We start from the raw sequence: 17,597 nt of genomic DNA on the forward strand, positions 1-17,597 counted from the left end.
AAAATGTGAAAACCGCACTGTCTGAACAAACAGATCAAGATTTCATCCATGCAAAATAACACTGCAGACACTCTGTCCTGAAGATCAGATCTGAAAAACAAATCAGATGTATGTGCACAATACGCCACATGTGAAGAAAACTTTAGTGTGAACAAGCCTAATTTGTCAGTCCCTTGTTTGTATTGCAGTTGATTTTCATTTATTTTGTAACATATGCAAGTTTTGAAACTGAAGTCTTGCTGTAACATGCCAGCGTCATGTAAAGCGAGCGCTCACAGTGACCTTGTCGTCTCTTTCACGCCTCCTCCTGAGCGAGCAGCTGTTTGTTTAATGACTTCATCTTCTCTCTCGGCACACAGAGCACTAAGAACTGGAGGGCGGCCGTGGACCTGACGGGCAGACTGCTGACGGCTCACGGCCAGGGCTACGGCAAGAGCGGCCAGCCCACCAGCCACACCACAGACTCCTTACAGGTGAGCAGAGCACCGTGGTCTCTCTGCGCCGATAGCTTAAGGCCCACGAAAAATAAAGTGAAGATCATGAATGAGTGACAAGGAAGAAAAAAAGTAACATAAAGTATTTGAGAGTATATACAAGCAAGAGTTTGTTGTTCGTCAGCACACACTCAAAACAAACGTTACTCACGTATGGAGCAGAAACAACACAACCTCTGCATCCAGGCATCTCTCTTTCTACAGTCTTTCTTCAAATCTCCCTCTCACTCACTCTCTCTCTCTTCCCCCACCATGAGTGGACACGCCCCCTACTGCTAATTGGCTCACTCTCTCCTCTCCCATCATGTGGACACGCCCCCTACTGCTGATTAGCTCACTCTCTCCTCCCCCATCATGAGTGGACACGCCCCCTACTGCTAATTGGCTCACTCTCTCCTCTCCCATCATGAGTGGACACGCCCCCTACTGCTGATTAGCTCACTCTCTCCTCCCCCATCATGAGTGGACACGCCCCCTACTGCTGATTAGCTCACTCTCTCCTCCCCCATCATGTGTACACGCCCCCTACTGCTAATTGGCTCACTCTCTCCTCCCCCATCATGTGTACACGCCCCCTACTGCTGATTGGCTCACTCTCTCCTCTCCCATCATGTGTACACGCCCCCTACTGCTAATTGGCTCACTCTCTCCTCTCCCATCATGTGTACACGCCCCTACTGCTGATTAGCTCACTCTCTCCTCCCCCATCATGAGTGGACACGCCCCCTACTGCTGATTAGCTCACTCTCTCCTCCCCCACCATGAGTGGACACGCCCCCTACTGCTAATTGGCTCACTCTCTCCTCTCCCATCATGTGTACACGCCCCTACTGCTGATTAGCTCACTCTCTCCTCCCCCATCATGAGTGGACACGCCCCCTACTGCTGATTGGCTCATTCTCTCTCCTCCCCCATCATGAGTGTACACGCCCCCTTCTGCTGATTGGCTCTCTCTCTATCCTCCCTCATCATGAGTAGACACGCCCTTACTGCTGATTGGCTCTCTCTCTCTCCTCCCCCATCATGAGTAGACACGCCCCCTACTGCTGATTGACTCACTCTCTCTCCTCCCCCATCATGAGTGGACACGCACCCTACTGCTGATTGACTCACTCTCTCTCCTCCCCCATCATGAGTGGACACGCCCCCTTCTGCTGATTGGCTCTCTCTCTCTCCTCCCCCATCATGAGTAGACACGCCCTTACTGCTGATTGGCTCACTCTCTCTCCTCCCTCATCATGAGTGTACACGCACCCTACTGCTGATTGGCTCACTCTCTCTCCTCCCCCATCATGAGTGTACACGCCCCCTACTGCTGATTGACTCATTCTCTCTCCTCCCCCATCATGAGTGTACACGCCCCCTACTGCTGATTGGCTCACTCTCTCTATCCTCCCCCATCATGAGTGTACACGCACCCTACTACTGATTGGCTCACTCTCTCTCCTCCCCCATCATGAGTGGACACGCCCCCTACTGCTGATTGACTCATTCTCTCTCCTCCCTCATCATGAGTTGACACGCCCCCTACTGCTGATTGGCTCACTCTCTCTCCTCCCCCACCATGAGTGTACACGCCCCCTACTGCTGATTGACTCACTCTCTCTCCTCCCCCATCATGAGTGGACACGCCCCCTTCTGCTGATTGGCTCTCTCTCTCCTCCCCCATCATGAGTAGACACGCCCTTACTGCTGATTGGCTCACTCTCTCTCCTCCCCCATCATGAGTGTACACGCACCCTACTGCTGATTGGCTCACTCTCTCTCCTCCCCCATCATGAGTGTACACGCACCCTACTACTGATTGGCTCACTCTCTCTCCTCCCCCATCATGAGTAGACACGCCCTTACTGCTGATTGGCTCACTCTCTCTCCTCCCCCATCATGAGTGTACACGCACCCTACTGCTGATTGGCTCACTCTCTCTCCTCCCCCATCATGAGTTGACACGCCCTTACTGCTGATTGGCTCACTCTCTCTCCTCCCCCATCATGAGTGTACACGCCCCCTACTGCTGATTGGCTCACTCTCTCTCCTCCCCCATCATGAGTGTACACGCACCCTACTACTGATTGGCTCACTCTCTCTCCTCCCCCATCATGAGTGTACACGCACCCTACTACTGATTGGCTCACTCTCTCTCCTCCCCCATCATGAGTGGACACGCACCCTACTACTGATTGGCTCACTCTCTCTCCTCCCCCATCATGAGTGTACACGCCCCCTACTGCTGATTGACTCATTCTCTCTCCTCCCTCATCATGAGTAGACACGCCCCCTACTGCTGATTGGCTCACTCTCTCTCCTCCCCCACCATGAGTGTACACGCCCCCTACTGCTGATTGACTCACTCTCTCTCCTCCCCCATTATGAGTGGACACGCCCCCTTCTGCTGATTGGCTCTCTCTCTCCTCCCCCATCATGAGTAGACACGCCCTTACTGCTGATTGGCTCACTCTCTCTCCTCCCCCATCATGAGTGTACACGCCCCCTACTGCTGATTGACTCATTCTCTCTCCTCCCTCATCATGAGTAGACACGCCCCCTACTGCTGATTGGCTCACTCTCTCTCCTCCCCCACCATGAGTGTACACGCCCCCTACTGCTGATTGGCTCACTCTCTCTCCTCCCTCATCATGAGTAGACACGCCCCCTACTGCTGATTGGCTCACTCTCCTCCCCCATCATGAATGGACACGCCCCCTATTGCTGATTGGCTCATTCTCCCTCCTGCCCCCATCATGAGTAGACACGCCCCCTACTGCTGATTGGCTCACTCTCTCTCCTCCCCCAGCATGAGTGGACACACCCCCTAAATGCTGATTGGCTACAAGTTTGTTGTGCTGCTCGGTCCAATCCACTTTCAACAGCATTTTTCAGAAATCACTTACTGCACCTTTAAATGTTTGTTTACAAACCACTTAAATATTATAGTTATGTACCAACTGACAGTGTTCCCTGTATGGTTTACTGCATTATTTGAGAAAAACTGACACGTAATGTACCTGATATATAATTGGATATCGAATCGAATTGAATTGAATCGCAAGCTTGTGAATCGAAATCGAACTATGAAATTTGTGTCCTAGAGTTGTGTTCAGTTTTCCCGCACTGATACGCTGTACATGTGAAGCAGAGCTGTCTGTGTTTTAGCTGCCGTCCCGAGACTCCCGACTCCCACTCAGTCCACAGTAACCCGCTGACGGGCCCGCGGCTCATATCAAAGCACCCGCTCGCTTTGATGTGCCGGACTCACGCGGCTCCGCACGTACTGATGCAGAGAAGAGCTCGTCTGTAATACATGAAGATCAGAAAGCACTGCACAACTAAGTTACAGAAAGAACAATATGTTGAGTTGTTTTGTTGAAGCAGACACCTCTTTTGTCTCTACAGCTGTGGTTTGTGCGTCTCGCTCTTCTGGTGAAGCTCAACCTTTTCCAGAACGCTGAACTGGAGTTTGAGCCCTTTGGGAATCTTGACCATCCAAACCTCTACTATGAATATTATCCGACAGTTTATCCTGGAAGACGAGGTAAAATTTGTTTAACTACATTTCATGTGCAAGGCAATATTAAGTTACGCATTAATGAGATTTATAATGTTACAAAAGATTTCTATTTCAAATAAATGTTGTTCTTTTGAATTGTTCTTGTATTCATCAAAGAATCCTGAAACATTAAGGCCTGGTTTCACAGACGGTGTTTAGATTAAGCCAGGATTAGACCTTAGTTCAATTAGGACATTTAAGTAGCTTTTATAAATGTGCCTTAGAAAACAAAACAAAAGACAAAACAAAAAAACATTACTTTTGTGCATCTTGAGACAAAACAATGACACTGATATATTTTAATATATACTTTCAGTTAAAACAGCTCAAACATGCATTTTAGTCTGGGATCAAATTTAAACCTTGTCTGTGAAACCAGGGAGAAATATGAAGCAGCACAACTGTTTTCAACATTGATAATCATAAATGTTTCTTGAGCATCAAATCATCATATCAGAATGATTTCTGCTGATGACTGTCTGTAATCACTGATTGTTTAATTAATACTGTGCCTAAAGTGTTATTAGATTGTAACCCCAAACATTTGAATGGTACTGTAAATATCTTTATAATGATGCCACAAACCTGGCAAAATTTGGCAAATCCAGCAATTAGTTCCTTCTCAAATGCAATCATAATATCAGCCCGTTACCCAACAGAACTTTATTTCCAGTCAACCTTTTCGCAGTCGGTCAGGTGAAATTTGAAGATACACCCCTTGACTCAGGTCTGCGTTACAGGATCCATCCTGATTTCAAAGAGTGGTGTGATCAAAGCTACAGCTCCTCGTCTCACCATCATGGAGTCTGTTTCTTGACAGAAAAAGAAGCAAGAATGGAAAATTTGTGCTTGTTAGTTTTAGCTTAAGAGAAAGAGTATGCATTAGTATTAATATACCTAAATGTGTGAGTCATTTCCCTCTGTCTTGGATGGCCTAGGCTCGATGGTGCCGTTCTCCATGCGTGTTTTGCACGCCGAGCTCCCTCAGTATTTGCAGAAGCCTCAGGAAACTCTGGACCGCCTCCACAGAATAAAGAGCGTCTGTCAGAAGGTGAGCTGAACTTTACACCTCACCGGCTGCACCTGCTCCACAGAGCTCTGAAATTTAATTAGCGTAGCTGTAATTGGTGTTGTAAAACTGTTCTCGTCCTTTCACAGATCCTGAATAACCTGCAGGAGGGTTTAGCTGAGGACGGGAGTATGATGAACCTCACACAGGACAACAGACTCGGTACAGACCACTGAAATCTCTCCTCTAGACCTAGTGCATGTCAAATACAAAAAGAATGAAGTATCCATCATTGTTCACTCATTCTCGTTTCCACCACCATGCAAAATGGTTATTTATAAGATTCCATATCTGTTATGATGCCTGTGTTAAATTACATCCTAGACTTTTAGCAGATTTACAGTTGTAGACTTTACAGTCTTTCTTTTTGATGACTTATCTTGCAATCACAGATAGCAAAAATTCGTATATAAAAAGCTTTATAAATTATACAATCCCTTCAGTGTGCTTGGAAAAATGTTAACACAAGAAAGAAAACTGCGCTCATTATGTCTGAATGAAACCACCCATATGGCAAAAATATACTATATATACTTTCAATTATATTTTTAAATATATTTCAGTGTATTACTAATATTGTTGGTAAAATATATTTATATATATATATATATATATATATATATATATATTTATAAAAATATATAAATATATTTATGGGGCTATGCACCTGTTGCATTGGCGACCGCAAAGCTTGGCTGCTAAGTACACCACCTGTACCACCCTGGCAACTTGACATGTCTCAGGGCGAACAAGACTGGCATCCAGTGTGGAGGATCCTCTACTGATGTCGGTGCATGCGGCTGGCATCCCTAGCCCAGTGGGCTCAAGTCTCCCTGTTCCCCAGCCCAGTGGTCTATAGCCCGGTAGTCTCCGCATTCCTCGGCTCAGTGGTCTCTAGCACGGTGGTCCCAGAACTCAAAAGCCCAGTAGTCTCCGAGTTCCCGGCCTAGTGGTCTTTAGCCTAGTGGTCTTTAGCCTAGTGGTCTCAGCACTCCCCAGCCCGGTGGTCCCAGCGGTCCCAAGCCTGGTGGTCTCAGCATTCCCTGACCCAGTTGCCTCTAGCCTGGTGGTCCCAATGCTCCCAAGCCTGGTGGTCTTAGCATTCCCTGGCCCAGTGGTCTCGAGCCCAGTGGCCTCAACGCTCCCAAGCCTGGTGGTCTCAGTTTTCCCCAGCCAAGTGGTCTCTAACCCGGTGGTTCCAGTGGTCCCAAGTCCAGTGGTCTCAGCATTCCCTGACCCAGTCGCCTCTAGCCTGGTTGTCCCAATACTCCCAAGCCTGGTGGTCTTAGCGTTCCCTGGCCCAGTGGTCTCGAGCCCAGTGGCCTCAACGCTCCCAAGCCTGGTGGTCTCAGTTTTCCCCAGCCAAGTGGTCTCTAACCCGGTGGTCCCAGGGGCCCCAAGCCTGGTGGTCTCAACGTTCCCCGACCTGGTTGCCTCTAGCCTGGTTGTCCCAACGCTCCCAAGACCAGTAGTCTCTGCACTCTTCAGGCTAGTGGTCCCAGCGATCCCAATCCTGATGGTGTGAGCACTCCCCATCCCAGTGGTCTCTAGCCCAGTGGTCTTAGCACTCCCCAGCTCAGTGGTCTGTAGCCTGGTGGTCCCAGTGATCCCAATCCCAATGGTGTCAGCACTCCCTATCCCAGTTGTCTCTAGCCTGGTAGTCACAGCATTCCCAAGCCCGCTGGACTCTGCGCTTCCCAGTCTACTGGTTTCAGCGCTCCCCAACAAGGTGGTCTTAGCGCTCTCCTGCCTGGTGGTCCCAATACTCTCTAGTCCGGTGGTCCTGGAGGTCTTTCCCCTGTCCTCAGCGCTTCCAGTAATGGCTACCACCATTTCATGTGTCTGGGCTGCACATACTTCCCCTGAGGCGGTGGTATCCACCACAGAGGCCTACTCTGAACTCTCTGTGCTCTTTGTCACGGCCACAGAGGACACCCCTGAACTTTCTGTGCTCCCTGTCCCTGCTTCTGCCATGGTCCCCTGACCCCCGTGGTCTTCTGCTCTGCCATGGTGCCCTATTCCTAATCCTAGCCCTATACTAAATACAAGTTGTTCATTAATATCACCTGTAATAATTTACAATAAAGTCCCATTAGTTAACATTAGTTCATGCATTAACTAACATTAACAAACAATAAGCAATACATTTGTTACGGTATTTATCGTTCATTGTTAGTTCATGTGAGCTCAAGTCCATTAAATACTATTTACAGAAACTGTTATTTAAAAAAAATAAAATAATATATATATATAAAATATATTTTAAGATTGGAAATTATTTTCATGCCTCTTTAAATACATTTTGCAATATATTTGGACATTTATTTTCAGTGTGAAAAAATACAAACACATTATGCTCACAACATATAGAATTTATTTAAAATGTATCGAAAGTTTAAAATGTTTAAAAAGCATCACCATTTACCATCGCCTTTATAATTCGAGTCTAAAGATTCCTCCATCCAGAGAGGGATCAAGAGCGAGCCGTAGATGGCAGCGATCTATCAGAACGGAGAGCTGACGCATTCTATAAGTCTTGCATGCTCCATTGACTTGCTCACATGTTGTTTTGGTGAAGACAGAGATAAATACATGCTTCAGCATAGCTATGAGGAGAGTCTGTGATTTCAGCAGCCCCCCACCGGCCCGCCGCCTGTGCTCCTGATGTGGTTTCAGCGGGACGGACTCCCTCTGTCATGGGCACATGTCTCTGAGGGAGCTGCCAAGTGCTGACAGACTGCTGCCGCCCCCTTTACTCTCACCCTGAGTTTTGTGTGGCTGTTCATTGCTCCCGTTTGCCTCTGGCAGCGTGAAGGTGTTTTGGTGAGGATGAGAGGTTAATCCGAGGAGGATGGGTTCAGTTTGATGGCAAACATCCTATAATGTGCGTTGAAAGAGCAAATTTTGTCTGAGCTGGGGTGTCTCAGGTTCAAAGCAATACAATTTTCAATATAATCAATATTATTTTCTATCCTCCATTTGTGTGTACTGATAAAATGCCCCCCAAAAAATGTGACAGCAATAAAAAAATGTATTTTATTTTTACTCATTTAAAGTCACATTTATTTATATTGTGCTTTATACAATACAGATTGTTTCAAAGCAGCTTTTTATTTATATGTATTTTATGTAAGTATCTGCTATACTGTTATGAAGAACTCATTGATTTACATTACAAACTATCAAAATTTAATCTTAACGTTTGTCCATATAAATATCAGCATGAGCCATAAAAGCTTGATGAATCAAATATGATACTCAACATGCAAACTTTTTTAGATTTAAAAAATACATATATTCCATATAAAAAATCTGTCTTTTCTTTCATATAGGTTTAATTGATTGACAGTAATTTTACTTTATATGCACTTCAGGGATGCACTCATAATTATCATTGCCTGTTTTTGCGGCAGGTGTGATGGTGTGTCGTTCTCCTTCTTCAGCTGTGATCACACACCATCAGTACTGAGACACACACTGAATCTGTTCATGCACAAACACACACACACACACACAGATCTGAGATCAGATCGGCTCGCTGATGGGGGTCTACAGTCAGCCAGAGCGGGAAAATAAATGTGATTGTCACTGTGTCTTTTCCTCCTGCACTATAATTCCCACCAGCAGACAAATAATTGATGGTTTGTAGCCGGGAAAAGGAGGCAAAGACTGCAATTTTCAATTCCATTCCATTTGCTCAGCCGGTCTCTCTCTCTCTGCTCCGTGTTTCAGCCTCGATCCAGCTGTGGAGGTCACGTCTGAGCAGGGTGATGTACTCCATGGCCAACTGTCTGCTAATGATGAAGGTACGTGGGCGAACACAGACGCCTACCACAAGCACTCAGTGCTGAATCATATCTGTGCGCATACAAACATTCTCTATCTAGGGTTATGAATCCTTCAAACTAGATAGTGTTGAAATGGGATAAAATTGTTTTTCTGATTATTGGTTGTATTGGTAAACGTGTCTGTGCGCACATACTATACCTGTATGGTATACACTTAGATTTGCATTGCCAGTAGCTGAAATATACGCCAGATTTTTGCAAGTTATCATGTTAAACGAGTGCCATCTGCTGGCTAAAGACTGTAGTGGTTATCAGACATGCAACAAAGAAACTCACAAACACCGTTCAACATATATTGTATAAATGTCACACTCGGATTACCCGAGAGTTTTAGCAAAGCCAACACAAGGGTTTTGTGAGGTGAAAAGCTGTTTAAGAGGTTCTCTATATCTCTATATATGTCATGTTATTGAAATGATTTCCCCTTCCTGTCACATTCAGGACTATGTGCTGGCGGTGGAGACGTATCACTCCATCATCGAGTACGAGCCGGAGCAAAGCGTGCAGCTGCTGAGCGGAATCGGACGCATTTTCCTACAGGTGAGAGAAGGGACACCTGAACGCCACTGCAGCACTCACCTGACGTCAGGAAGAGCCTCCAGATCACATGACATACCGCAAGACAGAGTTAGGGGCGCTTTACAATAGCGGTAAAGTTTTAGTATGTGTCTTGTTTTGGGGTCAGTAAGATTTTTTTTTTTTTTTAAATGAATACTTTTATGCATTAAATTGATAAAAAGTCACAGTAAAGACATTTATAATGTTATGAAAAAATCTATTTCAAATAAACGCTGTTCTTTTGAACTTTCCATTCATCAAAGAATCCTGAAAAATGAAATGTATGATGGATTCCACACAAATATGACTGTTTTCAACATTGATAATAATCATAAATGATTCTTGAGCAGCAAATCATCATATCAGAATGATTTCTGAAGGATCATGTGACACTGAAGACTGGAGTAATGATGCTGAAAATTCAGCTTTGATCACTGGAATAAATTACACTTTACTATATATTCACAGAGAAAACAGCTGATTTACATTGTAAAAATATTTCACTATTTTACTATATTTTTTGATTAGCAGAAGAGACTCTTTCTAAAACAATAAAAAAAACTACTGATCCCAAACTTTTGAATGGCAGTATTGTATGAAAAGCAACAACAACAACAACAACAAAAGACCAATCACAATTCAGTATGCCTGTTCCTGTTCAGTATTGGTCACATTCTGAATGTTGAACTAACATTGTGAGTCAAACATGAGTAACAGTTCTTAGAAATATATATAAGATTTGCAAAAATAAATAATATTCATAAAATAATAATAACCTTGTTAATCACTGTTATATTCAGTATTCAGTGCAGAAAGATTTGTTCAAGGTAAACTGTTGTTGGTTTCGTCCAGACCAGGTTAAGCAGAGTAAAATAAGATATTTTCTTTAGTTTTTTGCAAGTGATTATTGCAGAAAACGGCCTGTTATCAGTGGATGAGTGAACAGTGTCTTTTCTTTGAAGAGAATCAAAGAGTCTGTTTTGCTCTTCATGTTTTATCTTCACACAGAGAAGGTAATTAATGTTCTGTTTGTTCATATTTTTAGATTGGAGACATCAAAACTGCTGAGAAGTACTTTCAGGATGTGGAAAAAGCCTGTCAATCAAAGGGAAAAACACCTCATGAAGACACCTCCGTTCTGATGAACAGGTAAAACTGACTCAATAACTGCAGCATGATGGCAGACGCTTACTGAAACCTGTTCATGTACACTACCGCTCAAATGTGTGTCATAACTATGATTTTTTAATGTTTCTGAAAGAGTCTCTTCTGCTTACCAAAGCTGCATTTACTTGATCAAAAATACAGTAAAAACATTGAAAGATCAAAGCTGAATTTTCAGCATCATTACTCCAGTCTTCAGAGTCACATGATCCTTCAGAAATCATTCTGATATGATGATTTGATGCTCAAGAAACATTTATGATTATTATCAATGTTGAAAACAGATTTCTGTGGAAACCATGATGCTTGTTTTTTCAGGATTATTTGATGAATAGAAAGTTCAGAACAGCATTTATTTGAAATAGAATCTATAGTAACATTATATATAAAGTGTTTACGGTCACTTTTGATCAATTTAGTGTATCATGGTTTCCACAAAAATATGAATCATGTGACACTGAAGACTGGAGTAATGATGAAAATTCAGTTTTGATGACAGGAATAAATTACACTTTAAAACATACTATAATACAAAAGCCACAGTTATTTTCAATGGTAAAAATATGACTGTTTTTACTGTATTTTTGATCTTGATGAGCAGAAGAGACTCTTTCAGAAAAATCATAATTACTCCAGACGTTTGAGCAGTCCTGTACAGTCTGTGATTGTGTTTAGCCTGACTGTGATGTTGTCGACAGGGCTTTTGTTCATCTGAGTCAGAATAACTACGCAGACGCACACGTGTGTTTCTCCAGTGTTCTGAAGATTGATCCCAAGAACCCCGTGGTAAGTGCTGCTTCTCTTCATGATCAAGTGATGATTCAAGTAGGCATGAAGCGGTCTTTTCTCCTCTATTGTGTCTGAGTGAAACGCTTCAGAACAAGAACAAATGTAGGGCGGGGCTTGATTCTGTCTGTGGGGAATTGATTGGATGGTTGTGGTTTGCTATTGGTGGATCGCATGTGAGTGACAGGTTGCCCCGCCCTCGTCATCAGAGAAGAGAAGAAACGCTGTAATACTGCCATATTCCATAATAAACAAGAATTGTCATTTTGATTTCATGGGGACCGTAACACCTCTAGAAGAACAGCAGCTGATGAATATTGGACGCATGTGACAGTACTAACAGTTTCAGCCGTTTTTCCTCAGGCGAACAACAACTCTGCCGTGTGTCTCCTGTATTTGGGAAGGCTGAAGGAGTCCCTGGGCCAGCTGGAGAGCCTGGTGCACAAGGACCCGGCGCTGTACCTGCACGAGAGCGTTCTGTTCAACCTCACCACCATGTACGAGCTGGAGTCGTCCCGCAGCACGCAGAAGAAGCAGGCTCTGCTGGAGGCCGCGGCCTGTCGGGAAGGAGACAGCTTCAACATCCAGTGCCTCAAGCTGGTCTGAGACCAGAGGATTGAGAGAACAAGCTGTGGCCGTAAATATTGTTGAAAATATTGTTTGAAGCTTTTACAAGTCTTACAGTGTACAGACAGGACCAAAGTTAACCTGACGCTCCGCACAGGACAGGAGAAGCCTCGCGCACTTTTCCCCGTGTTTCAGGAATCGAGAGAAACGCTTTTAAACACATTAAATGATTGTTTTCCAAGAGTGTAAGCTAATCACAACTGTACTGTGTATTCTGAAAACGAGAAAATAAAATCTTGTTAATAACTGTGTGAAGGCCTGCTGTGATGTCGAGTGTGATTTATGAGTCCCAGCTCCGTGATTTTGGCTTAAAATAATGTGCCGTTTCAGATTATTTATTGAATTATTTTTTCTCAGTCACTGAACCAGAAAACTTCAGCAGCTTTACATTCATATCTATATTCTGAAGGCTTTACTGAGGGGGTTGTTCATATATCATTCGCCTGATTTTATACATTTTCTTCATAAAATAACACATCTTTTTTCTGGCTATTGACAGTGTTTTCTTGTTTATGGAGTGATAAAAAGATATTAACCAGCGGTGGGCTCACAGCCATTACATATTTAAAACAGTGATAGTCTTTAACTAATCTTGACAAACTATATATCATTTGAAAGCTTACAATCTCTGTTTTCATATTTCGTGACTGACTTTCAAAATAAATTACATGGGAGCAGTAATTTATCAATTTGCAACAAGCATATTTTCATACTCATAAGGCATGTTCAGACCTTTATTTTGAAATAGCGATGAACATGAAAAATCATTAAAGATTGGTTGAAACATGTTTGTTTTCATGCCAAGAGTTCAAAAGATAAAATCCATTCATTTTTTTGAGAAAAAAAAAAGGTCTGAAAATGTTTATAATAGAAAAAAAAAAATACATTTATGATTGTGGTGGCGATCTGTAACCCACATACATGTTATTTCTATGTTTATTAGAGGCTGAATTCATATCAAATTCTGCCAAACTTCCCATACTACTTCTATAGGATTTTATACTTCATAAATTGTATGAAAATAATGGAAATATATGGTTCAGATCACTCAAACCATGTATGGAAATGGAGGTGCCCTTATATGGTCAGGGAGTTTGGGTGTCATCTAGTGAAAAAGTGTGGTACTGCACCCAAACAAAATCTTACTGAAAGCTCATTTTTCAGATATCAACCTGAAATTTGGAATGCAACTTTTGGTTTTGATTTCCTCGCAGCTTTAGATTAAAACTTGTTTTGTAAAATATATATTTTATATAGAATATTGTATTTTTACATTTTCATAAACTTCTATAACTTTTTTTCTGTTTCACCTAAATAAGTTCTTTCACTTCTACAATAATCTGTCAAATTTCATCCAGCCTTATGTCTATATTCCAAAGTATTCTTGAATTACAGCCATTTAAGTTTGGACAGTGCATTTTCATGTCTGTTAAAGTGGGGGTGACAGCTAACAGGTTAAAAATCCCCAATATGACTAATTCAGAAACTCTAATATGTCACCCAAATGAAACCAAATTATAGATCTGGCTTCATCCACTGTTCAGATTTATGTTCTGGAAATGTATGCAAATGAGTGCATATTTAAACATTGCATTTCAAAAAACATGCAATAAAAAAAAAAACATAAAACATGAGCACACAGCAGTCTGTATTTGTTCCCCACATCTTTAATATTAAATTAATTAAATGAAATTCAACATGTGAGAACATTAAACTCTACAATTCATCATCATAACAATCAAAATACTCACTAATACTGTATAGAGTGTTTCTCATTAGCACAGATCTACTCAAGAGAGTTAGAGTTAAAGGCACTACAGAGCCTCGTTCTGATGAAGATCACATCATCAGTCCTGTGATTGGCTGCTTCATCCACTCCAAACCAATCAGGAGCATGCGAGGGAGCTGACGTAGGCCTTACGGATGTCGAAGTCATCGGCTGGACGGTTGTAGGCCTTCCAGACCGGCTCCCCGATGAACAGACGCATGGCCTTAGTGTAGTTCTGAGGAGAGAAGCAGAGTTTCTGGATGAGGTTCTCAAACAGGTCCTGGACCTCATCTATCACACCTGATTCAGCTCATTAGGAGAGACAGCAAGACCTGAAATGTGTGTGTCAGAAACAGGGACCTTCTGAAGACACGTACGGCTTCATCGACAGTGAATCTGTGGTAAATCCCCGCCGGCAGCGTGATGAGGTCTCCTTTAGACATGGCCACTCGGATCCAGCGGTCGTCTCTGTCCCTCACGTCGAAGTATGCCGATCCGTCCAGGATGTAGCGGATCTCGTCGTCGAGATGGAGGTGTTCTTCATAGAACATTTTCACCTGCGGATTACAGATGGATCTCATTAGCATATGCTGAACATTATTCCCATCTCATACGAATCAGTCATGAGGACACGCACAACCTACTTTATTCCCATAGTCAGGAAGTTTATCCGGGTGAATAGTTATAATATCCATATAGGAATAACCTCTTTCCTCACGGATCTTCTGCAGTTCAGGGTCGTTTTCATAAATATCAGCATTTAACTGAAAAAAAAAAAAGAGCAGAACCATCAAAAACTGTCATAATATTATAGTTTCTGTTAATATTGTAAATTATAATTTTTATATATAGCTTATATTTTCTCTTCTCACTTAAATGTTTTAGTTTTTTTAGTGCTTCAACTTCTTAAACTAAACAAAAATGAGAAATGTTGCCTTGGAAATAAATTAAGTTTTTATATATTTTATTGCATTTCCATTATTTGAAGTAATGAAAAACACAAGTAATGTTTTGATGCTTTTAGTTAACTATAAATGTGGAGAACGTTTGGAAAAGTCTATCTGTGGGGGTTTATATTGTTTATATAGATGGTTTATATACTGTGGTAAATGAAAGAGAATAACAGGGTATATTTGTATGGTAGTATCGAGATACTTGCAGTAAAACTAAATTATGTTAAACATAACTCTCATCAAAACAATGGAGATATCGCGGCGTTTGTGCTCGTGTGTGTCACGTGATGTGTGACTCCTGCTCGGACCTTCCAGTGGTAAACTCCGATCTGCTCGAGCTGCTCGCGGGTCACGGGCCGGTTCGGGCTCAGTCTGTGCGGGAGCCTCTGGTCCTCACTGGACTCATCCATGTACCATGCCTCGATCCCACTCATCTTCCAGCTTATTCCTCATGCGCGAGCTCAGAAACCACTGACAGGAAGTGTGCTTTTCAAAATAAAAGTGTCCCATAAAAAAAAAAAATAATAAATAAATAAATATATTGCTTTTGATTTCTGTGTATGTTGCTTTATATTTCTATTTCAAACTATCTCAGTGATACCAACCAGGGTACCAGATATTCCAGTTTGGACTTTGGATAAATCTCATGAAACAAAAGCCAATTAAATAATATTAAATAAATAAATATGAATGTTAAAAGGTTAACATATTTTGATGAAGGTGCACCTAAAAGCTTAAGTATGAAAGCTTGTTTTTCGACACTGAATAAAAATAAAAAACTTTTAATTCACAATTCTGACCCTTTTTCCCCTCAATTGCTAGTTTATATCTCACAATTCTTTTATTTTTATTTTTTTACAATTACGCATTTATAAAAAATAAAAAACAAACAAACAAACAAAAAAACATACTAGTACTAGTAACCCTACTAGAAAGATTAAAGGGTTAGTTCACCCCAAAATGAAAATCTGTCATTAATTACTCTCCCTCATGTCGTTTCATACCCTTAAGACCTTCGTTCATCTTCAGAACACAAATTAAGATATTTTTGATGAAATCCGATGGCTCAGTGAGGCCTGCATAGCCAGCAATGACATTTCCTCTCTCAAGATCCATTAAAGGTCCCGTTCTTCGTGATCCCATGTTTCAAACTTTAGTTAGTGTGTAATGTTGTTGTTAGAGTATAAATAAAATCTGTAAAATGTTAAAGCTCAAAGTTCAATGCCAAGCGAGATATTTTATTTAACAGAAGTCGCCTACATCGAACGGCCAGTTTGGACTACATCCCTCTACTTCCTTCTTTAATGACGTCACTAAAACCGTTTTTTGACTCACCTCCGCCCACAGGAATACACAAGAGCTGCGTTTGTAGAGTATGTTTGTCGCCATGTCGTCGAAACGCTGTTATTTTCATCCCGCAGTCCAATCACCGGGTCTGATTCCGGCTCAAATTGATAGGGTAAAATTAAAGACATGTTTACAGTGACACTGAGCGCGTGCATCTCCACGTTATGGTAAGAGGCGTGACCTTTCCGGGCACGGTGCGCTCAGAGCTGTCGAATCACAACACAGGACCCGCTGGCACAATCAGAACTCGTTACGTATTTCTGAAGGAGGGACTTCATAGAACAAGGAAGTCATCAGCCCGTTTTTATGACAGTGGAAACAGCGGTATACAGATAAGTAAATTATGTGAAAAATACTGTGTTTTTTCACACGCGAAACATGAACACATGTTATATTGCACACTAGAAACACAATCAAAGCTTCAAAAAAACACAAAAAACAGGACCTTTATGTACTAAAAACATATTTAAATCAGTTCATGTGAGTACAGTGGTTCAATATTAATATTATAAAGCCACCAGAATATTTACGCTGATTCGACACAAAAGATTCATAACGCTCCGAAGCTTCCTGAAGCAGTGTTTTGAAATCAGCCATCACTATATAAGTCTACATATATATATATATATATTTTTTTTTTGGCGCACCAAAAATATTCTGGTGGCTTTATAATATTAAAATTGAACCACTGTACTCACATGAACTGATTTAAATATGTTTTTAGTACATTAATGGATCTTGAGAGAGGAAATGTCATTGCTGGCTATACAGGCCTCACTGAGCCATCCCAGCAAACATGCTTCTTAGGGGCCCGTGTGGGGCCATTGCGGGCAGCCCACTGTGGGCCCAGATACCGGCGTGAAATGCGGGGCCCTAGTGGGACAGCCAAAAGTGTGGGCTGACTGGGCTGGCCCACACTAAGCAGAGCAAAACTAACCATTTGTGGGCCCACAGCAAGTCAAAGTGTGGGTATACTGTGGGTACACTGGGAAAAGAGTGGGCATACTGTGAACAATGCACAGATGTGTAAGAACATACCTTTAACAAACAACAAGATTAGTTTGGTTCTACTTTGCATTTGCCACAACACACACAAAAGAAGTTCACTTGTTAAAAGAATACATTGAAAGTCATATGTTTTAAATAATTTCATTTATTCACATTCATGTAAAAAAAAAAATAAAATTATATATATATATATATATATATATATATATATATATATATATACACACACACACACACACACACACACAATACATTACCATTCAAAAGTTCAGTAATATTTTTAAAATGCTTTGGAAAAAAGTTCTTTCTGCTCATCAATGCTGCATTTATTTGATTAAAAAAAAAAAAAAAAAAAAAAACATTAAAAAGAGTAATATTCTGAAATAATATTAACTTAAAATAACTGCAGGGCTCGACATTAATGCTTG

General features: G+C 41.9%; 2 protein-coding genes across 3 annotated transcripts in view; one reads left to right on the forward strand and one right to left on the reverse strand.

Annotated features, from left to right (window-relative positions):
- Positions 1 to 12,532, forward strand: part of trappc12 (trafficking protein particle complex subunit 12) — a 29,099-nt gene extending 16,567 nt beyond the window's left edge. The window contains exons 4-12 of the mRNA XM_067367996.1: positions 360 to 473; positions 3,888 to 4,026; positions 4,980 to 5,092; positions 5,200 to 5,272; positions 8,843 to 8,916; positions 9,400 to 9,498; positions 10,562 to 10,665; positions 11,379 to 11,466; positions 11,830 to 12,532. Coding sequence (XP_067224097.1) covers positions 360 to 473; positions 3,888 to 4,026; positions 4,980 to 5,092; positions 5,200 to 5,272; positions 8,843 to 8,916; positions 9,400 to 9,498; positions 10,562 to 10,665; positions 11,379 to 11,466; positions 11,830 to 12,072 — 1,047 coding nt within the window. The 3' untranslated portion in view covers positions 12,073 to 12,532. The remainder of the gene's footprint in view (positions 1 to 359; positions 474 to 3,887; positions 4,027 to 4,979; positions 5,093 to 5,199; positions 5,273 to 8,842; positions 8,917 to 9,399; positions 9,499 to 10,561; positions 10,666 to 11,378; positions 11,467 to 11,829) is intronic.
- Positions 12,533 to 13,753: 1,221 nt separating this feature from the next.
- On the reverse strand, positions 13,754 to 15,286 carry adi1 (acireductone dioxygenase 1). 2 transcript variants are annotated; one of them, XM_067367998.1, is made up of 4 exons: positions 15,123 to 15,286; positions 14,506 to 14,625; positions 14,239 to 14,418; positions 13,754 to 14,096 (listed from the first exon to the last, which is right to left on the reverse strand). In XM_067367998.1, the coding sequence occupies exons 1-4, from the start codon at positions 15,246 to 15,248 to the stop codon at positions 13,980 to 13,982; spliced, it is 543 nt and encodes a 180-aa protein (XP_067224099.1). In that variant the 5' UTR covers positions 15,249 to 15,286; the 3' UTR covers positions 13,754 to 13,979. The 2 variants fall into 2 exon arrangements, with proteins under 2 accessions (XP_067224099.1, XP_067224098.1); XM_067367997.1 differs by having other exon boundaries at positions 14,194 to 14,418.
- Between the last annotated feature and the right edge of the window lie 2,311 nt (positions 15,287 to 17,597).

Source organism: Chanodichthys erythropterus, chromosome 18, assembly GCF_024489055.1.
Source record: "Chanodichthys erythropterus isolate Z2021 chromosome 18, ASM2448905v1, whole genome shotgun sequence".
NCBI lineage: Eukaryota > Metazoa > Chordata > Actinopteri > Cypriniformes > Xenocyprididae > Chanodichthys > Chanodichthys erythropterus.

Excerpts from the sequence above, each read along its gene's own strand:
- adi1 (XM_067367997.1), bottom strand. The coding sequence starts at position 15,248 with ATGAGTGGGATCGAGGCATGGTACATGGATGAGTCCAGTGAGGACCAG. Across the intron at positions 14,626-15,122 it reads TCGGAGTTTACCACTGGAAG|TTAAATGCTGATATTTATGA; the intron begins GTCCGAGCAGGA and ends TTTTTTTTTCAG. Across the intron at positions 14,419-14,505 it reads TTCCTGACTATGGGAATAAA|GTGAAAATGTTCTATGAAGA; the intron begins GTAGGTTGTGCG and ends TGTAATCCGCAG.